We start from the raw sequence: 18,501 nt of genomic DNA on the forward strand, positions 1-18,501 counted from the left end.
GGCATTAGTCTGGGCACTTAATCTGAAAGGGCGTTTTCCGGTGGCATTTCCGGGTAGCGTCTTCTAACTTGACCAAACAAAGTTTGCGGTCTGCAAACAGTCCCAAGACTCGAGAAGTCTTGTGAAACGTTTTCTGCAGCAGGACACTGACTTTCAAATGGATGCTTTGAGCTACAGGGACTGTGAGGTGAGTGTTGCCAAAGTGCAACGTTGTAGGACGAGTTGCAAACCAAACTTTTGGTGTTTTATCCCTCGCGGTGTTAAAGGACTTACGTGGCGACCCGTTCCACACGCAGTTTTGACTTCTCACAACCGGAATGACATAAAAATGTTTATATATGTGTATATATTCATTGATTAAAACGTTGGCTTTATAGCCCAACAAAACAAACATTGAGTATATTTGCCGAGTAAGCAAAAAAGTCGCATGACTGTATCAAGTCAAGCAAGTTTAGTCAGGCAGTCTTGATTTGTTTTTAATTTGAAGTTTTATACACGCTTGTTCACTCAGTTGTAATTAAAAGGATATATGCAGTAGTATCCACACTATAGTTGAATGGCTAAATAAGATGCATTTAATTCGCATTCCTTTGTTAAGTCAATTCAAGTACTACTTTGTATTGATAAATCGGTCTGCAACGTTCCGATTGTTTAGCTATCAAAATTCCAAAATCTAATCATCATTTGGCATCACAGTATCTTGGAGGGTCACCTTTGCGAGGTTAGCAAAAAGACAACAACCTTATTTTAATAACTCAAATCTTAGTGCACTTGGAAATTCTGATTTCTAGATGTACACGTGGGTTCTTGTTCATCAAGAAAATTCAAGTCAAAGGTTCCCACTGATACAATTAGTTGATCATACATTCAATAAAGATTATCTAAACTTTTTTGCTCCAATATCTACTTTTCAAGCAGTTAACCTTCCATGATCTATCTATTTAACAGGCCACTGACAAAGCTCAGCAATGATGTAGTAATGATATTCCTCACATTAGACTATCTCAATATGTATGGGAGCGACAGGTAACGGGAGTGAAAATCCATTCTCGATTCACGCCAAAGCTTACTGCGGACATGCCAAATTCAAAAGAGCCTAGCTAAGGAAATCGACAGAGAGGAGGGATCAAAATGTTATTGTCATACAATAGTACCTTGGTGATCTACCGTTAGATCGCGATCTACATAATGGGCACCCCTGCTTTAGTGTACTGCCGCTAGACATACTTAAATTCCTAATAAAAAAAAAATGCTCACTATCTCCTGCATTAAAATTTTGCACTTTGTTCCATTTTATTGACGGGAGCTGTACTGACTTGGCACTTTTTCCCTCCCAGGCTTGGAGAGCCGAAGGGCTTCCCTTGTCCACCAGCAGTAATGAGGCTTGCAAACTTTATGACGCTATTCTCACTCAGGTAGATAAACAACTGTCAGATAACAAAGTACAAATGATACAAGTGAACTCATTTTCCCACTTGTCTTTGACAGAAGTTAGAAAATTTCTGACTGTTTTTCATGTTGTCCATTTTTGTATTTCCAAACCAGTATGTGAAGTGGCGCAACATTGAAAGTCTTGGTGGAGTCGAAGGATGCATAACAGCCATCAAGGCAGCAGATCCAGATTTTGGTAACATTGTGCATTTAATTTAAAACATTTCAACGTTTTGATCAGGGCTCAGGAATGGCTGAGTCTTGTTTGGGGCACTGACTGCAATTATACCCACACAATCTCCAGCTCTAAAATAATTTATAAACACTTGGCTGGTGGGCTATTGGCGAAAACTCAAAATAATTTCAAAGCAAGCAACAAATTCTGACCTTTTAAAAAAAGGCTTAATCCAAGGTGCTTTTTTCCCTCGCCATAAACCATTCCATTTCAATTGGAAGTGAAGCTTATAATGTTTTGCAGCAGCCATCCTGCTTTAAATGTGTATCATCTTACTTCAAGCCAATTTATTTTTTCTCAAATTGCACCCATGAACTTGCAAAGTTCTACTGTTGTTTTAAAACAGAAAACTTTAAATTAAATTTCATCCACAGGCATCATTCAAGCCATTTGCAATATAATACAAAGAAATGTGTATGTTGGTAACTCAATAACATGCTTGCCAATGTCCTTAGAAATTTTACTGGCATAATAGGTTACCATTGTGGTGACACAATATTGCTTTTTCAACTGGGCCAATATGGTCCACAAAAAACACTTACTAAATGTTTCAAAAACATTGCTTTTCCTCGAGATATTTTGCTGGTGGTGCAGGGAAATGTTTTAATGGATCTTGTTGCACTTGGGTTTTGTATGCATAATGGTTAAAGAGTAGAGAAACACTAACTTACTGAGTTATATTGGCATATGTTACTTTTTTTTAAAACTCTGAGATATGCTAAAGCTTAAGTGGAGGGAGATACTAACAAAAATGGGAGGGTGACCTCATTGCAGATTTGTTGAAACTTTGCTCTTATTTTTAAGGTTTTGTGAAGATTTCTTTGTTTGGTATGTTCTTTTTCGATCTAGTAACGTTTGTTAATATTTCAAGGGGGGAAAGGACAAATGTAACTGCTCAATTTGCCATCCGCAAAGTGGAATAGTGAACTGTACTCAATCACACAACTCATAAAAATTCTGGCTTTTTGCGCCCGTGTCAAAAAATAAAAGCATTTGATTCTGAATGAGCTACAAACTGCCTATCGGGCAGAACAACCCCTAATTGGCCACTTTCTGCCATTGGGCTGTACATATGACACCCCTGCTCTAAATTTTGAGTGTCTATGAGTGTAAGTATGAATGGTTATTCTTCTCATTGTGACCCGTGATTGGCTAGCAACCAATTCAGCCTACTGCCCGCAGCTATCTGGGATAGTGTCCAGCACTCATGCGACCCTTGTGATGATAAGTGGTACGGAAAACGAATCAATAAAGAATGCAGCATAAGTAAGAGTTGGCTTCTGTGTGCAGTAAGATCATCTAAAAAGCAACGACTGATTATGATGGTTTTCTCTGTAGTGATGGGTCATGTGGTGAGCACGGGCTTAGAGCTGGTGGGAACTGCAACATCCCCCCGCCTGAACCAACGCCTGGCGAGCGCCGTGAAGAGAACCGTGGAGCTTGCCGCCAGTCAAAACCTCAGCCCGAGGGAGAAGCTCCACGTTAAGGCCATGGAATTATTCTCACATGGGTGAGTTTAAAATGGCCGTGTCTTATGTCGACGATAGACGTCCAAGCCATATAGACTGCGAGGACTGGCGGTGATAATTCGTTGCTCGCTCTCCCAGTCTAAATGGATTGGACATCCATCACATGAGAATTGGACTTCCGAGATGTTTTGCTGATCTCAACAGCCACACTGTTTCCTGTCCTTGCATCAACTTGTGGTTCTTGTAGGAACTTTTCCAAAGCCAGTGATGTTTGGGAAGATATCCTGGTCGATCATCCCACAGACATGCTTGCCCTCAAGTTTGCCCATGACAGTTATTTCTATATGGGAGCCCAAACCCAGATGAGGGATTCTGTTGCCCGAGTGCTGCCCTATTGGAAGCCTCACATGCCTTTGGCCAGGTGCACATTACATGGATTTACACACACTTCTTGATAAGTGTTTAGTTGAAAAGCAAGAAATGTAACCTTTCATCGATGGTCCATTTTCAGCTATATGAAAGGAATGTATTCTTTCGGTCTTCTGGAGACGCGATTTTACGACCAAGCTGAGAAAGTAGCAATGGAGGTGAGTTGAGTTTCCTTCTGTAATTTTTCCTCATTCACGATGCTATTTGATTCACAGTAGATTTATTTTGACATGCATTAATGAACCACTCATGGAGTCCTTATCTGCTCTGTTGAATAATACAAGCACTATGGAAGGTAGAACACAGTCTGTTCCAGGATGATGATTGAAAAGTTTTCCCGTCAGAAATAATGGAAGTATAATACATTTCAGGATCAAACATTATCGCTTTTATCAACACTGGGCAATTTTAAGTATCTATTAAAGAGGGAGTTTACACGATTTTAAGTTGTTCTTGAGGTTGGGGTTTAGCTTCAGTGCTGTTAAAGGCGATAGATCTCTATTCCATTTCAACTGGAAGTGAATCTTCTAATGTCTTGCGGCAGTCATCCTGCTTTAAATCTGTGTCATCTCACTTCAAGCCAATTTCTTTTCTCAAATTACACTTCTCAACATGCAAAGTTCTACTTTAGTTGTAAAACAGAACACTTGAAATAAATTTTCATCCACAGGTTAAACCGAGGCATTGGTTTTTCTCAGTCATTTCGATGATCTCTTTCTCGTGCAGGGTCTTACGCTGGTTCCTGATGACGCTTGGGCTGTCCATTCGATGGCTCACGTCTATGAAATGACAGCCGAAATAGACAAAGGCTTAAAGTTCATGGAAGGGCGGGAGAAAGAGTGGCAGGTATTGAAAAGCAACATGTTGCCTTGATGAAAAAAAAAACTGCGTGCGTGTCCTGTTCTGCTCGAGTCCAGTGAATGAAACGACCTTGGGGAATGTTCTGGTCAACAAATATTGTGTGATTACAGGTATCGGATATGCTGGCCAGTCACAACTATTGGCACTGGGCACTCTACTACATTGAGAAGGTAAACGCTATAATGAGTTTTCTCAGTCGTGCACAAAGTTGGCAGTCAAATCATTTTTGCAACTTGTATTTGTGATGTGTTTTCTCTGGGGTAATTTGAAGTCCACAGTTGATTATATTGCAAGATTAATTTGTGTATGCATCTGTGCTGAGCAATCTTATCACGCATGCATGTCTCAAGGCTGACGTCCATTTGTTTGCCGCCTCCTTTTCCACAGGGGCAATACGAGGCTGCGCTGCAAATATTTGATTCTCAGGTTAGTTCACTTATTTCCATTCCATTCTTAAGTGGGTGTGCTAGAAGGAATGCATACTGATGGCACGCTGATAATTTTTCTCATTCTCTTTTATGTTATTATTCTAAAGCTGTAGCGTGTTACTAACCATGAAGTTCTTTTTCATTTTTGTTTAAAAAACAAAACAAGTGGTGACAGTTTTTTTTCTCTTTCCGAAAGCTGATCAAACGTTGTAAAGTCTCCGCATCCATGTTGGACATTGTGGATTGCAGCTCATTGCTCACCAGATTGGAGATGGAGGGTAAGCAAAATTCATTTGCTTCATTTTCAAGCATTTGCAAATATTCTATTCCAGAGTTTGAACATTCAATTTACCTTTAATGAAGCAGACATTTTATATTTCACGCAGATCACATTCACAACATGAAAATTCAAATTAGTGTATCTTATCCAGTATGGCAAGCTTTCGTGTTTGGAGCCCCTCTAAATCGCATTTCTAAGCTTTTTTTTTCTAAAGTTTGCTGACATCTATGGTTTTTGTTTGCATGATTGATTATTGAACACTTAGACTTTATGATGTTTTTAACAAATTCATCATATCTAAATAGTTTTTCCAGTTCATCGAGGGGAAAAAAAACACAAGTTTCCATTTGTATATTTAAAAACTGAACATTATTTGAAATTGGCAACGCGGAAAATAAAATTGTCGACTGCCAACTTAGACTTTATGATGTTTTTATCAAATTCTTCATGTCTAAATTGTTTTTCCAGTTCATCGAGGGGAAAAAACACAAGATTCCATTTGTATATTTAAAAACTGAACATTATTTGAAATTGGCAACGCGGAAAATAAAATTGTCGACTTCCAACTTAGACTTTATGATGTTTTTATCAAATTCTTCATGTCTAAATTGTTTTTCCACTTCATCGAGGGGAAAAAAACACAAGTTTCCATTTGTATATTTAAAAACTGAACATTATTTGAAATTGGCAACGCGGAAAATAAAATTGTCAACTGCTGACTTGCTGGACCAACAATCCTATGATGTCTTAGTAATGTAATATGTTTATGGGATTTGTTATCATTTCAATGAACATCTTTTCGGTATTCTGTGCACCTGTCAGGTGTGTTTGTAAAGGAGCGCTACCGAGAGCTGCTCCAGGTAACGCTTCCTCACACCGACGACCACATGACTCTATTCAACGACCTCCATTTCCTCATGACGTTGCTGGGAGCGAACGAGATGGGAGCTTCTCGCCGTCTGCTGGAAGGCCTCCAGGAGCTGGCTAAGTAATTTCTGCACCATTTCCTCTCTCCGCCACACACCTCAACACCATCTGTCTTACATAAGATCTACCGGGACCTTATGTAAAACCCAGACAGGAGAAATGTTAAGCCTATGATGTGGGACGTGTGCAAACAGAATAGAGAGCAGCAGTCCAAGTCGCAAAGCCCAGTCCAACGATTGCTTCCCCTTGGGGCTTTGTGCTTGTAATGTGTTCAGGCAGCCTGACCACAAACAGTCGTTTCCCATTTGCATCTGGAAAAAAGCCCCTGGAAAAGCTGTTATCTACCACTTCTTTATATTGTCATGTCTTTCAGTGTTACATAAGTAGCAAAAGATGCACGGAAGGATGGGGGTGATGTTCGAGTGGGTGGCAGCTCTTGAAAGATTGAAAGTCAATTCGGAGGTGATAGATTGACACTCTCCACTCTGCTTTAGTCGTCCAGCAATATGTCAAGATATGCTTTAAAGCTTTTCATTTATTGACGTGTCACTTTGGTTTAAATAGTGGGATTTTGCGTAATGTGTACTTCGCAGTAATGCTATACTGTCAGTTAGACAGCTGCGATTTATTGGCAAAAGCCAAGAAAGCCTTATGAGAAGAAGGAATCATCTCTGTAGAATGTTGGAGGTGAGGCTAACGCCAGGTTCCTTTACAATCTACGGCAAAACAAATCGGATAGGATTTGGCATTTGTCTTCCTAATAGCTTTATTATTCTACAGGAGCAATGGAATTGAAATATTGTCCCTAACTTGCAATAACCAAAATAATAAATAACAGTCCAAAATGATGGATATCAAAAGAAACATGAAACCATTTCAAAAGCTCATCTACTCCCACTAATACACTATCAAATGCATTGTGTATTTGTTATATATTCATTAGTATTTCTTTATTGCTTTAAGTTTAATTGATCTAATTGTGTTAAACGTGTACATATGATTCAACAATTGTAGACGGTTGCCAAATATCTTATCACTGACCAAAGAGTCAGCATTGTACGGGCATTAAATTAGTGATTTGCTCCAATTTTGCTTGAAAAGTTTAGAAGAGCCACTACAGAGCAACTCTTTTAAACACTGCTCTGTATATCAAAGTATCTTCACCTGTACTTCACTTGATTTTTCGTAAGTTGGACAGCACTCCTTATCTTTCAACAGCAATTTACATGTTAAAGTGTTTCGTGATTTAAATATATAGAAGATTTTGCTGTGTATGTTGAAGCAAATTGGAACCATAATTATGCTGTCCTTATTTTTGAGAAGGATGACTAGAAAATATTTGAAATTTCATGCTAAAAGTTCACTCGTGTCAGTTAAATGACTGGAATTGAATGTGTTAGGATTCTTTTATGTGAACGGAACATGTTTGTCCCATTTTCTACCTGGCTGCTCACATAGATCGGAATTGGAACTAATCTAAACCTCAGTAGCTCTCAGGGTCAGTCAAGGGTACTAATCATTATTCACTTTCAAATCCACTGGTCAGACTCCTAAGATGTCTCCATTCTTTTTCTGCTCTCGCCTCTGAAGTTCTTCTGCGGGCTACTAAATTGTTAACCGCCATGTTGCGACATATTGACCGTAAAATCCAAATGTTTGGCTTCGGGACTGTTACTAACCTTTGGCATAACAACGTGTCACTCATGAAAATGAGCTTGTAGATTATTTATCCAGCAGACTGTGTGATAAACTACTCAGCAGCTTTTTAAGAATTTTTGCATCGTGCTTGACTGAATCTCATTTTAAGGCCACTAAGGTTAATGAGTGAAAAATTGTTGCTGCTCTTGTACTGCTGACTTTTATACTCTTTTTTTATTTATTTTATTTTTACTGTGCTTAATGTTTTTTGCTCAATTTGAAAGCTTTGATTGTGCAAGATAACTTCTACAGTATCAACACCATATCCTTATCGACAGTTTCCTTCTGTTCATAGGACGCCAGGTGATAATTATCAGCATAAAGTCGCTGGACCAATTGGGGTGCCCATGTGTCAGGCCTTGATGGAATATAATGAAGGACGCTATGATCAAGCGGTGGACTTACTTTACCCTGTGCGCTACAACATGGTGCAGATCGGGGGCAGCGACGCACAGGTAAGAACTGGGTAAAAAAAACTCCACGTTCGGTTAATACGATCTCAATCTTTTATTTTGCTCTGTTGTCTCTTGCATAAAAAAAAACAACGGTTTACTATGAATGTTGGCTAGAGTTAAAGAATGCCCAGCCAAAGAGCTCCAGCTTTTTAGACCGTAAATATATTGCATTGGATAGTGTGAGAATGTTGCACAGTGCACACACATGAATAATGAATCTTCGTGATGGATGCTGATGGACTTCATGTCCCAAAGGTGCCACAGTGTACACACAGTGTTAGGAGAAAGCAAATATGTAGTGTGGAATAGTTATTGTGTATACTAATGGCTTTGTCCACTGTTGTTTGCAGAGAGACGTCTTCCATCAACTGCTTATTCACGCGGCCTTGAAATCAGAGAACAAACACCAGCAGAGACTCGGAAGGTGACATAATTTGGGGAGCTTCACAGGAGATGCAGCGCTGCTTCTTGTCTGCTGAGTTCATTTTCTTTTGTGTGTGACAGCTATAATACCATGCAATGGTAACATAAAAGAAATGTGATCATGACACAGTGGTCCGGTTCTATTTGTGTTATATCCTGACATTGTACTGATCAGGAGTCCTTTTGGGTTTATGTAAAACTGTCTTTATTGATTGGCTTGTCAGTTTCTATTCTTTCTGAATCTGTGCTCATCTTCACGTGCTGTCGTTTTGAATTCCAATAGATGTCTGGTAGTGGAGCGTGCAGCAGCAAGACCAAACTCCCCACTGACCGATCGTCTGATGCAGAGAGCGATGGCCCTTCAGTAGGATGATTTCAACGTGCGAGCAGCACCACGTGAGGGAGTCGTGTTGCCTCGTTTGATTACGGGCGCCCATCGGAGACATTGTTTTAAGGTGCTGACTTTTTAAATCATTTTTCACATTTTAAATCATCTTTCATGTGTTGACATTTGAAATGGTGGCTGAAAAATACGATGTTTTCTTCTGGTTCCACCTGAAAACCAAAAAACCATTGGAAATCGTTGTTCACCATTAATACATGATTTCATGTCAATAAATTATTAATAATCATTAAGCAAGAACAAAAACTTTGCCTCGTTTTTTGTGTGCGTGCCAGGTTTGGTTGAATTCATTCATTATCAACACTGCTTACCCATGCAACTGAGGTACAAGTTTGATTTCAATATTTAAAATCCACCCCCCCCCCCCCCCCCCCCCCCCCCCAAATGCTTCACACAAATTGTAGTTACATGGAAAACAAGATGCAGCTAAAACCCTTCTGAGTGCATTCTTAGTGGAAAAGAGCACGACAATTGTCTTTTTCATTCTTGTCCTATTCTTCTTTTCCTTACTTAGTCTTTGTTGGCTGGCGCTCCCGACAGGGAGGTAATCTCTTCTTGGATCTGTGAGATCAGGATCTGGGACAGCACAATTCCTGCAATCTAGAGGACAGCACCAGCAGCTTCAGATGACTCAACTGGCGCTTGTTAAAGCTCATGCCTATGCCAACCCTGTCAAGGTGCCTCAGAAACGTGTTGCAATGTTCATATGACAGCAGGACCAAATTATTCTGAATGAGTCTGTGTGGATGAGAGTCACATTTACAGGGTTATAAAGCTGCAATCCAGGAGCATTGTTATTGTTGGATTTTTTTTTTTTCTGTACAGCTGTTGTGCAATTACTTTATAAATCAGGTTTAGTGATGTTGGACAAAAACAACAAATTTGGTAGAATTCCCACTCGTTGGTACTTTAACATTGGGAACCTAATCATACAAACAAATAACAACAACAAACCAATATTCAAGATGGGTATTAAATTGGACATTTCCAGATTGCATGATCAAATGTGACTCCATATAAATTCTCAGGGCTGGAAACTAATGCTGATTATGAACATACCAAATTTGAATTTGTTGACCAAATCTGGGAGAGCTCATGGCAGATTTGATTTCAGATTGCTGGCATAGATATTTAACAACAAAAATATTCCTCTAAACATCATAAGTCTTTTAACTGTTTTAGTGCCACCTTAGCTGGTAGAGGCATTTTCTTTTTGAAAAAATGACCATGTATAGTAAAGCTTTCTTTTAAAATGAGAGAACTTGGAGGTTGCGGGAATTGCATGGTAATCAGCCGCTCTCCCATTATAGCTAAGGAACCCACCCACCTCGCTACCATACCATGGACTGGCTCACTATTTTTCCGTTTGAGCTGAACAGTGAGAACTTGGAAATTTGATTCTGGTGTGCGTAGTAGTTACAGTCTGCTATTTTAGAGCACAAATCAACCAAGAGTCTCGTGGTTTTTCTTTCAGAAAAACAAATGAATCATCAGGGACTTGAAAGATACTTAGAAATGTTGAGTGGTGCTGAAATATTACCTGTGGCAAGGCCAAACCCAGCGCCAGGCTTCCCACCAGTAAGAGATGAGACTCGATCCAAAACATGGCCCTGTCGGCACACCCCACTGGGTAGATTGACTTGTCCACCTGCAGGTGGTCCAAGGTTTGAACACAAGTGCCGCAGAGTATTGACGAGTGCCTTCGTGATAGGAGGAAAGCAAATATTGAAAGTCTTTACTCGTATGAGAATTCAAGTTTTCTTCTCTGAAGCCAACAGTCATTGTGGGTGGCACTGTGTTTTTCCCAGCACTGACAAGGACGTTAAATGTTTTGACGGCTGCGAAGAGATTTGCAGAAGCCTGTTTACTGCAGAGAATTGGGAAAAGAAAGAAAACGACTGGAGAAAAATGTTTCAAAGTCCGTTAGATGTGAGGTGAAAGCCTAAACGAGTTGAAGCAACTTCCCCGCAGTTACAGGCCCGGCGGGCCAATAGGTCGCATTCCTGCTCCGATTCTTCAAGGGTTTGATTAATTGATTCGGAGGTAATGTAAAATAGGTTGCTGCTCCGTTTTCTTGGCTTTGTGATAGATAATCGATAGCCGTGTGATGGATCTACAAGCCCTCTTTAGTTTCCTGTCTCGGTGAAGACAAAAAGGAGCTGTCAACTCGAGGCATGTACACGATGCATTTTGGCCACGGTTGCAATTGTATTTCTGTAAATGGAAAAAATTGCAACCAGGTATGCGTGCATGAGATCATATTTGCATATATATTATGTGTGTACCTAGGTGTGACTATCTGCTCACATTTACATCAGCCTTGAGTTGATTTGTGTGGATATTCTCCTTGTACAGATACACTGAATAAATTGAATGAGTAAAAGAAAGGAAGGAATCACTGCCAAAATTGGATGCTGAGGACATCAGACGGGTTGGAGATGAGAATTTACAACTAAGGGGAAAAAAAGCTCTAAAAATGTATACAAACAAATAACCTTTACTATTTATGGTCTTATTTTTGTTAGAAAAAAAAGCTTTACTAGCATTACCATAAAAAGTCATACTGTAGTACATGGTCCTTGAAAAAAAAATCCATGATCCTTTTTAAAAGAAAACAAATCCTTGATATACATATTTATTTTTAGGAATTAAAGCCTTACATGTTCTTTTTTTTTACAGGAAAGAAAAGCCTTACAAAACTTGGTCTTTAAAAAAGCCTTGCAATACATTGTCATTTTTTATCGTCATCGTTGGCACTGTAACAGATCATCCACTGCCAGCCCTGACTGTGAAAATAGATTTGGACTTGTATTATTGTCAATGGCAGTGCAGGTTTGCTAAGACTGGTGTAGCACGGTCCCAAAATTGTAGACTCACTCAACCAATCACCATGAACCTCAATTTGCTGTTTCACTAACCCCAGAGCAATCAGTCAACCAATTATGAGTTTTGGAGGATGTCGTGTTTTTTCAGAAACTTTAATCCTCTCTCCTCTATTTGATGTGATTTATTTCTTTTTCTGTGGGTGGAAGAAAGGAAAGAAAAGAAAACAGTCACCTCTATAGGAAGAAAAGCGCAGCAAGAGAAAAGAACGGCACTGCGGTCGGAGCTCGGGTTTTCCTCGGTACAGTTGAAGTACGTATTCCGTGACCGGTCCCTGTAGTTGTTCCACCCACAACACTGGAACTGTGCGAAGGACATGACTAGAAACATATGGGAATGTACATTATAGTTTATCACTTCTCACTTTTAACATTGTGTTTTGATGTATTTCTTTTTTACAAGATCAGTTTCTTTGCCTGTCAAGTGATGCCCCGTGTTCAGAGAACATGTCAATGTGGGATGAATAGTCGTACTGAGGATGTGTTTGCACCCGAGGAAAGTCTGCCAAATGTTCACTGCCGTTGCCCAACTGCTTACTCTGCTGTTGCTCTTTTTGGTCCTCTTTGATGAATTATTTGACTGGTAATCTCGAACAAGCAAAATTGGCAATGTGAGGGGGATTTCTTTGAACGAATACTCAGTGAATTAGCCACACAACCACCACAACCTGGGTGGAATTCCCACAAATGTTCCAATGTAGTTCAGATTTTTTTTTAGATAAATAATGGTAATTTATTGTGCGCAAGTTTAAACAATGTCATAATACTGTAAGAAGAGAGTAATTTTGTAAGCACAAAATGTTGTTTAATTTTTTTTTTCTAGTTGTAGCTTAGTTATTTTGTTAGTTTTCGAAATCATAAGGTTGCTCACAAATGGCATTCCAGCAGAAGTTGTGGCAAAGTGGTTGCGTTGAAAATAAACCGCGGAGCCAGGCTTAGCCCGCAAGTGTTGTTTTGAGTTCAAAGTCAGGACTATTGGCAGGCCACACACAGATTTGCGTGGGGGGAGCACTACCATTTTTAAAGGGTGACGTTGTATCCTGGACCAAAGACGTATGTGATTGACATCTTTCTGGTTTGAGGCTGTTTTCAGTTAAGTATACGCTTTTTCTCAATTGATGGTGATGCCACCACATGACCTTAGAATGGCATAGCTCCATTGATGTACGCTTAGTTACGTGCTTTCTCACCCCGACTCTGACCCTACAAAGTAACTTCTAGACTTATCAGTGAACAGAAAGCTTGAATTGTTCACGTGCATTTCTCTTTTTGAGACAAGTTCAAACCGGCCTGCAGGGCGGTCATGACTGTCTTTCTAGCGAACAATGATTTCTGGTTGCTCTTTGATTCAGTATTGGGTAACTGGAGAGATTTATGCCATGTGGTCCTGCAATGAACTGAAAGGCTGAAAGGATTTGGTGCAATGGGGCTTATGAGGAAAATAATATTGTTTGTGAAAACATGGCTCTACGCTTTACGTTACATCCCACCGGTTTGTTTGTTGAAAATTACTGCTCGCTATTGTGACATGAGTCGAGCCTTGGGGTTTATACTAAATCTCGCTTCTCAAGTATGGAAATAACAACAAACAAAAGTTCTCGCATCTCTGCGGGAACAAGCTGCTGTTTTCACTTTGTGGGTGTGATGCGTGCCATGAAGTTGTGGTTTTGGTTATTGATATATGGTAAGTAGGGTGAGAAAAGAACAGCACCTTTTTTCTGAATAGAATCCATCATGTTCTGCAAATCAAGGTCATCCTTATAGTGCTTGATCCCTTTCTTCACAACCCAGCCCAAAGGGTGGTGAGCCTTGAAAGAGAAACAGAATGTTTATTGCACAAATGCTGGCAGCATTTACCATAAAACTCATTACCTGTGGGGTCAATAGACTTAATGCATGTAAAATGCGCTACAGTTGAAAAATGCTTTTTCTACTCTCTGTTTTCAGTGTTTGCCACTTGTGCTAATATAATCAAGACCCAGATGAATTATAAATTAAATGCCCTGATTTGATTGATTTATGAGTAGACCCCCTGAATAAATTTCCTCCATTTAGAAAGGTTCCTTTTAAAGTCTGTTTTGTTTCTCTTTTTTGAACGGGCCTTGCTTATAAAAATGCCAAAACAAGGTGATGCAGATCGAATTGAGATAATATACCGTATGATAACGATGCCGCCTTACGCTGATAAGCGACGGAGCTATAAGATTTAATTTGGCTTGAAATGAACTTCTGTGGGTGCTTTTGGGCTCCCGGAATGACTCTGATTAGTGCTTGAGGAGAGAAAGAGAGCAAAAAAAGCTAGTTGTGCTGATAAACACGGCAAGCTGGATCAAAATGTATTTGATCCTGTTGTTCTTCTAAATATTTCAGAACGTTTCACACTGATCTTCCTCCTACACGTGGTGTATTGTACTTGAGGATCTTGGGACCTAACATCATCTTCTCCCGTCATTAGCTGCACATTCTCCTTCAAGGGATCTGTCGAAATGGAGCATTTGGATGGGCTTTGAAGTGCCGGAACATTTGAATCATTTAGGGATGCTGGGGTTTGTTAAATTGCTCTGTTTAGCAGCAGGAAGTCCGGCGGCTGACAGTGCCAACGGCCCGGGCTGCCGGGGAGTCGGCGGTATGGTTTGCTCTGAGAGCTTCGTGTGGAAATTTCCTTAGAAATTTGTGTTTTATTTATATATGACCTACTAGATCAATTTCAATGCTTTTTTTTCCAAACCCTGTCGACACATTTAAAAAAGCATCAATAATACCCTGGGTGGTTGAGTGGTTAGTGCGTTGGCCTCACAGTGGGGATCTGGGTTCAAATCCAGCTTGGTCCAAATGTGTGGCGTTTGCATGTTCTCAAACGAGGCCTGCGTGGGTTTTCTCCAGGTGCTCCGCTTTCCTCCCACATTCCAAAGATATGCATGGTAGGCTGATTGGACACTTAATTGTTCCTAGGTATGAGTGTGAGCGTGAATGTACTTTGTCTCCTTGTGGCCTGAAATTATAAATGCAGCCAAATGTGATACATTTCCTTGAAACTTAGCAAGGTACACACTGATTTTCTTTTGTAAACCTGCAAAATATTAAAAACTGGGTTTAGAAATATATTGCAATAATTTTCAATTATTGATTTCTATGGCGAAAATTTAAATATATTTCTTTTCTGCGGCCTAAATTATTTTGCGAGACAAATATATTTCCAGGCCCTGATTTACGTCATCTTCAAAACATGGACATTGAGTTGGGAGGACAAACCAGCACGTGGAGTGCGGTAAGCAATACACCATCTTTTCCACATTAAAGGATGGCGGAACAAAATGGGCGTGGCTACGTCTCTTGGTGACGCAGCTGCGTAAATTAAGCACATGCGCAGTGCCTCGTCTTCTCCAACAGCCATTTCCATGCTGATGGCCGTGTAGCACGCCAACGAGGTAAGTTGTTGAGCAATTTACTGGCCTAAGTGCCTTTTATCACGCTACCGGTAGATTATTTTAGGAGTCATTCGAGCTAAAAACGCCAACAAATCGGTTAGTTTAATGCCAGGTTAAACATACCGTCGATAATTTACGTTTGGGCTCCTTTTCCTCACAGCTAGCTTAGCATTAGCGTCACGTCGATGCTTCCAGTTGTACTTAAAATGTATGTTGTCCGTTTCCTCTCAATTAATGAGTCGTGTACAAAGACTTTATTTAATCAAACAAAGTCAAGACATCAACGGACAGTTTGCAGGGTAAAGGCTCACTCAAAAATGACATCCACAGGCAAGACTCAGTTCCGGGTGTGTTGTATGTAATGATAGTTTTTATTGCGAGTGCTAAACTCCAATCTGTAATTGTTCTGTTTTCACACAAAAATTGTTAAGCCAACTTTCCCGTAGTTGTTAACTTCAGTCTGTATATTTAATCACCTTATGTGCAAAAGGGAAAATAGCTTGTAGCACTGACTAACTTATTTTCATTCTTTATCTTGATCGTTTATTTAATTTCTTGTAAGATTTCTGTTTCCTGTAATAATTGTTTGGCAACTCCCAAATAGCTTGGTTAAATCAAGTTTTCCCAGGACACTCATAACCTTGAGGTTACAGGGCCAGATCAAGGTAAAACTATTTCCAAAAAACACACTTAAGCCTATTTATTGAATCTCCACTCTCTATATATGATAACTTGCTTTTTTTGTTGCAGGTTTTCCTGCATGACCAGGAGAGGAGACTGGGCCAGATCAAGGTAAAACTAGTCCCCCCCACACCAAGCCTATCTATTGAATCTCTCCAGTCTCTATATATGCTAACTTTTTGCTTTATTTTTTTTGCATCAACAGGCCTGTGTCCAGACTCTTGATGGTATATTGCCATGGTGAGGTTTCACTGAAGTTACGATTTGCGCCCCCCTCTTAAAAGTCCACAGTTCCCTGACTTGTGCAGGCAGTGAGAGGCCAGACCCCTAAGGTGAGAAGGATCTTATTTTTAAAGATTAGACACTTCATTTAGTGTTGGCTTCTTAAAAGTCGATTTTGTAGCAGAATTTTTTTTTCTTAGAAAAAACACTTAGGTGAAAAATTTCAGTGTTTTTTCCCACCTATTTATGCCCCCCCCCCTTATTTCTTCTAAGTGTTTTAAAAATAATAATAATACAAGTGTAAGTTATAAATTGTCTTTGTCTGCAGGTGGAGGAAAAACTTGGTGATGGCAACTCCTAAGTGTGCACAAGCTCAACAGTTTTCCTGTTAATAAAACTTTTTAACTTGAAATGTTACTTGTATTTTTTGCTAGGTAAAAGGAAGAAAACATATACACTTTTAGAACATTTATTTTTCCACAAAAGTTGGGGCTTTGGAGATAGGTTCAGGTAGGTCATAGAGCAGTGATGTTTCGTTCCCTCGGGTGGAATTCTGTGGGGGAAAATGTCAAGGTACAATAGACTAAGTCTAACATTCAAAAAAATACAGCCTGGGGATTACTTAAATCAAAAAATTGGACAAACAAATCAGCTACTAAGTTAGATTTTTCTAACAACATCAAAAGGATACCTGTCATCAGTAAGGTCCTTTCCTCATACTCAGCAGGCCTACATCCCACTGCAAAAGAAGGCAAGTGATATTAAAGCTACAGGAGGAAAAAAATGGAAATTAGACATACCCCTCTAGTGCAGAGGTCTCCAAACCGGTCCTGGAGGGCCACTGTGGGTGCAGGTTTTTGTTCCAACCGATCCAACACAAACAGTTTAACCAATGAGGTTTCTGCTGAAAAAAGAAGCACCTCACTGCAATCCACCACATTGGTGGAAAGGTTTCCTTTTACAGGTTGGAACGAAAACCCGCACCCACTGAGGCCCTTTCTGGAATAGTTTGTGGACCACTGCTCTAGTGGCTTGGTGTTTTTTTTTGTCCAGTGCAGAGGCAGAGTCTCTATAACAGTGGTCCCCAAACTATTCCAGAAAGGGCCGCAGTGGGTGCGGGTTTTCGTTCCAACCTGTAAAAGGAAACCTCTCCACCAATGTGGTGGATTGCAGTGAGGTGCTTCTTTTTTCAGCAGAAACCTCATTGGTTAAACTGTTTGTGGTGGATCGGTTGGAACAAAAACCTGCACCCACAGTGGCCCTCCAGGACCGGTTTGGAGACCTCTGCTCTATAACAAGGATCGCCAACTCCAGTCCTCAAGGGCCCCTATCAAGTCTATTTTCCATGTCTTCCAAAACACCAAAATCAAATGATCTTGATCATTTGATTCGGATGTGGTGGGAAATATGGAAAACATACTGGACAAGGGCCTTCAAGCTAGAGACCCCTGCTCTATAACGATAAGTACCAGTGAGGGGAGGTTGGTGTCAAAGACTGCCGTTCACTGTGTCACCCTTTCTTTAGCGGTGACTTGGTAAACTTGAGTTGACCCTGAGGAGACGCAAGATACAAAATGAGTAGGTTTAGTACACATGACATTAAAATAAATAACCTGAAACACTTGGGTCTTACCTCATCCACAACTTTGACAGCTTTCATCTACATCCTCCATCTCCGTGGCTTGAAACATCTACAAAACACCACAGCGTGATTATGCAATTGCTTATTTAACCATTTTGATGCACAAATGAGCCAGATTCATTTCCCATGTTATTTCATCTTGGATGAGTTTTTCCAGTCAATCATTTCAAATCCATTCATTTCTTTAAATAAATATTCCAAAAAGTCATCTGTGCTTCCGTTTTTCTCTTCATAGACTGATGAAAAAATGTTTGTTACCATATGTTTAAACTTGAGTAAAAAAATGACCCCTGTGCTATTGTTTAATGAATGTCTCACTTAGGTTTTGTCCAAACCACATTTAAAACTAAAAATGAAAAAGGTCTAAGGTCTTCCTTTAAGAAAGTGAAGGGAAAATAAGCCCAGGATAAAGGTATGCGTATACTATTCTATAAGTGTAGTGTTTATTCCTTTCACCTCCACTGATGGCATTTGTGTGCGAGTTAGCCACACAGGCTCTTGTTATTAAAAATCAACACCAGGCCAGTTCGTGTGTTTTCATTCAAAATATGAATGTATCATAATGAAAAACAAGCTACTTGAGCAAAGTCTTAAATACTGAACGCTG

General features: G+C 39.9%; 2 protein-coding genes across 6 annotated transcripts in view; one reads left to right on the plus strand and one right to left on the minus strand.

Moving 5' to 3' along the window:
• ttc38 (tetratricopeptide repeat domain 38) lies at positions 1-16,664 on the plus strand. 5 transcript variants are annotated; one of them, XR_013299484.1, is made up of 19 exons: positions 1-187; positions 1,338-1,415; positions 1,546-1,627; positions 3,005-3,176; positions 3,383-3,556; positions 3,647-3,722; positions 4,291-4,410; positions 4,536-4,595; positions 4,813-4,851; positions 5,050-5,131; positions 5,956-6,121; positions 8,054-8,213; positions 8,564-8,637; positions 8,920-9,091; positions 9,554-15,349; positions 15,954-16,014; positions 16,100-16,141; positions 16,236-16,362; positions 16,581-16,664. XR_013299484.1 is itself a non-coding variant. In XM_077595388.1 (14 exons), the coding sequence occupies exons 1-14, from the start codon at positions 158-160 to the stop codon at positions 9,002-9,004; spliced, it is 1,398 nt and encodes a 465-aa protein (XP_077451514.1). In that variant the 5' UTR covers positions 1-157; the 3' UTR covers positions 9,005-9,272. The 5 variants fall into 5 exon arrangements, 1 of the variants encoding a protein (XP_077451514.1); XR_013299483.1 differs by adding an exon at positions 9,315-9,363 and having other exon boundaries at positions 9,554-16,141; XR_013299482.1 differs by having other exon boundaries at positions 9,554-16,141.
• Positions 9,550-18,501, minus strand: part of tspan33b (tetraspanin 33b) — a 21,240-nt gene continuing 12,288 nt past the window's right edge. The window contains 5 exon segments of the mRNA XM_077597488.1: positions 9,550-9,639; positions 10,580-10,724; positions 10,726-10,739; positions 12,097-12,242; positions 13,633-13,729. Coding sequence (XP_077453614.1) covers positions 9,550-9,639; positions 10,580-10,724; positions 10,726-10,739; positions 12,097-12,242; positions 13,633-13,729 — 492 coding nt within the window.

The sequence above is a fragment of the Stigmatopora argus genome, chromosome 3 (assembly GCF_051989625.1).
Source record: "Stigmatopora argus isolate UIUO_Sarg chromosome 3, RoL_Sarg_1.0, whole genome shotgun sequence".
Taxonomy (NCBI): Eukaryota; Metazoa; Chordata; class Actinopteri; order Syngnathiformes; family Syngnathidae; genus Stigmatopora; species Stigmatopora argus.

Bases quoted from the DNA above. Each gene is read 5' to 3' on its own strand.
- ttc38 (XM_077595388.1), top strand. From the start codon at position 158: ATGGATGCTTTGAGCTACAGGGACTGTGAG. The intron at 1,628-3,004 runs GTAACATTGTGC...TTTTCTCTGTAG, and splicing joins GGCAGCAGATCCAGATTTTG to TGATGGGTCATGTGGTGAGC. The intron at 3,557-3,646 runs GTGCACATTACA...GTCCATTTTCAG, and splicing joins CCTCACATGCCTTTGGCCAG to CTATATGAAAGGAATGTATT.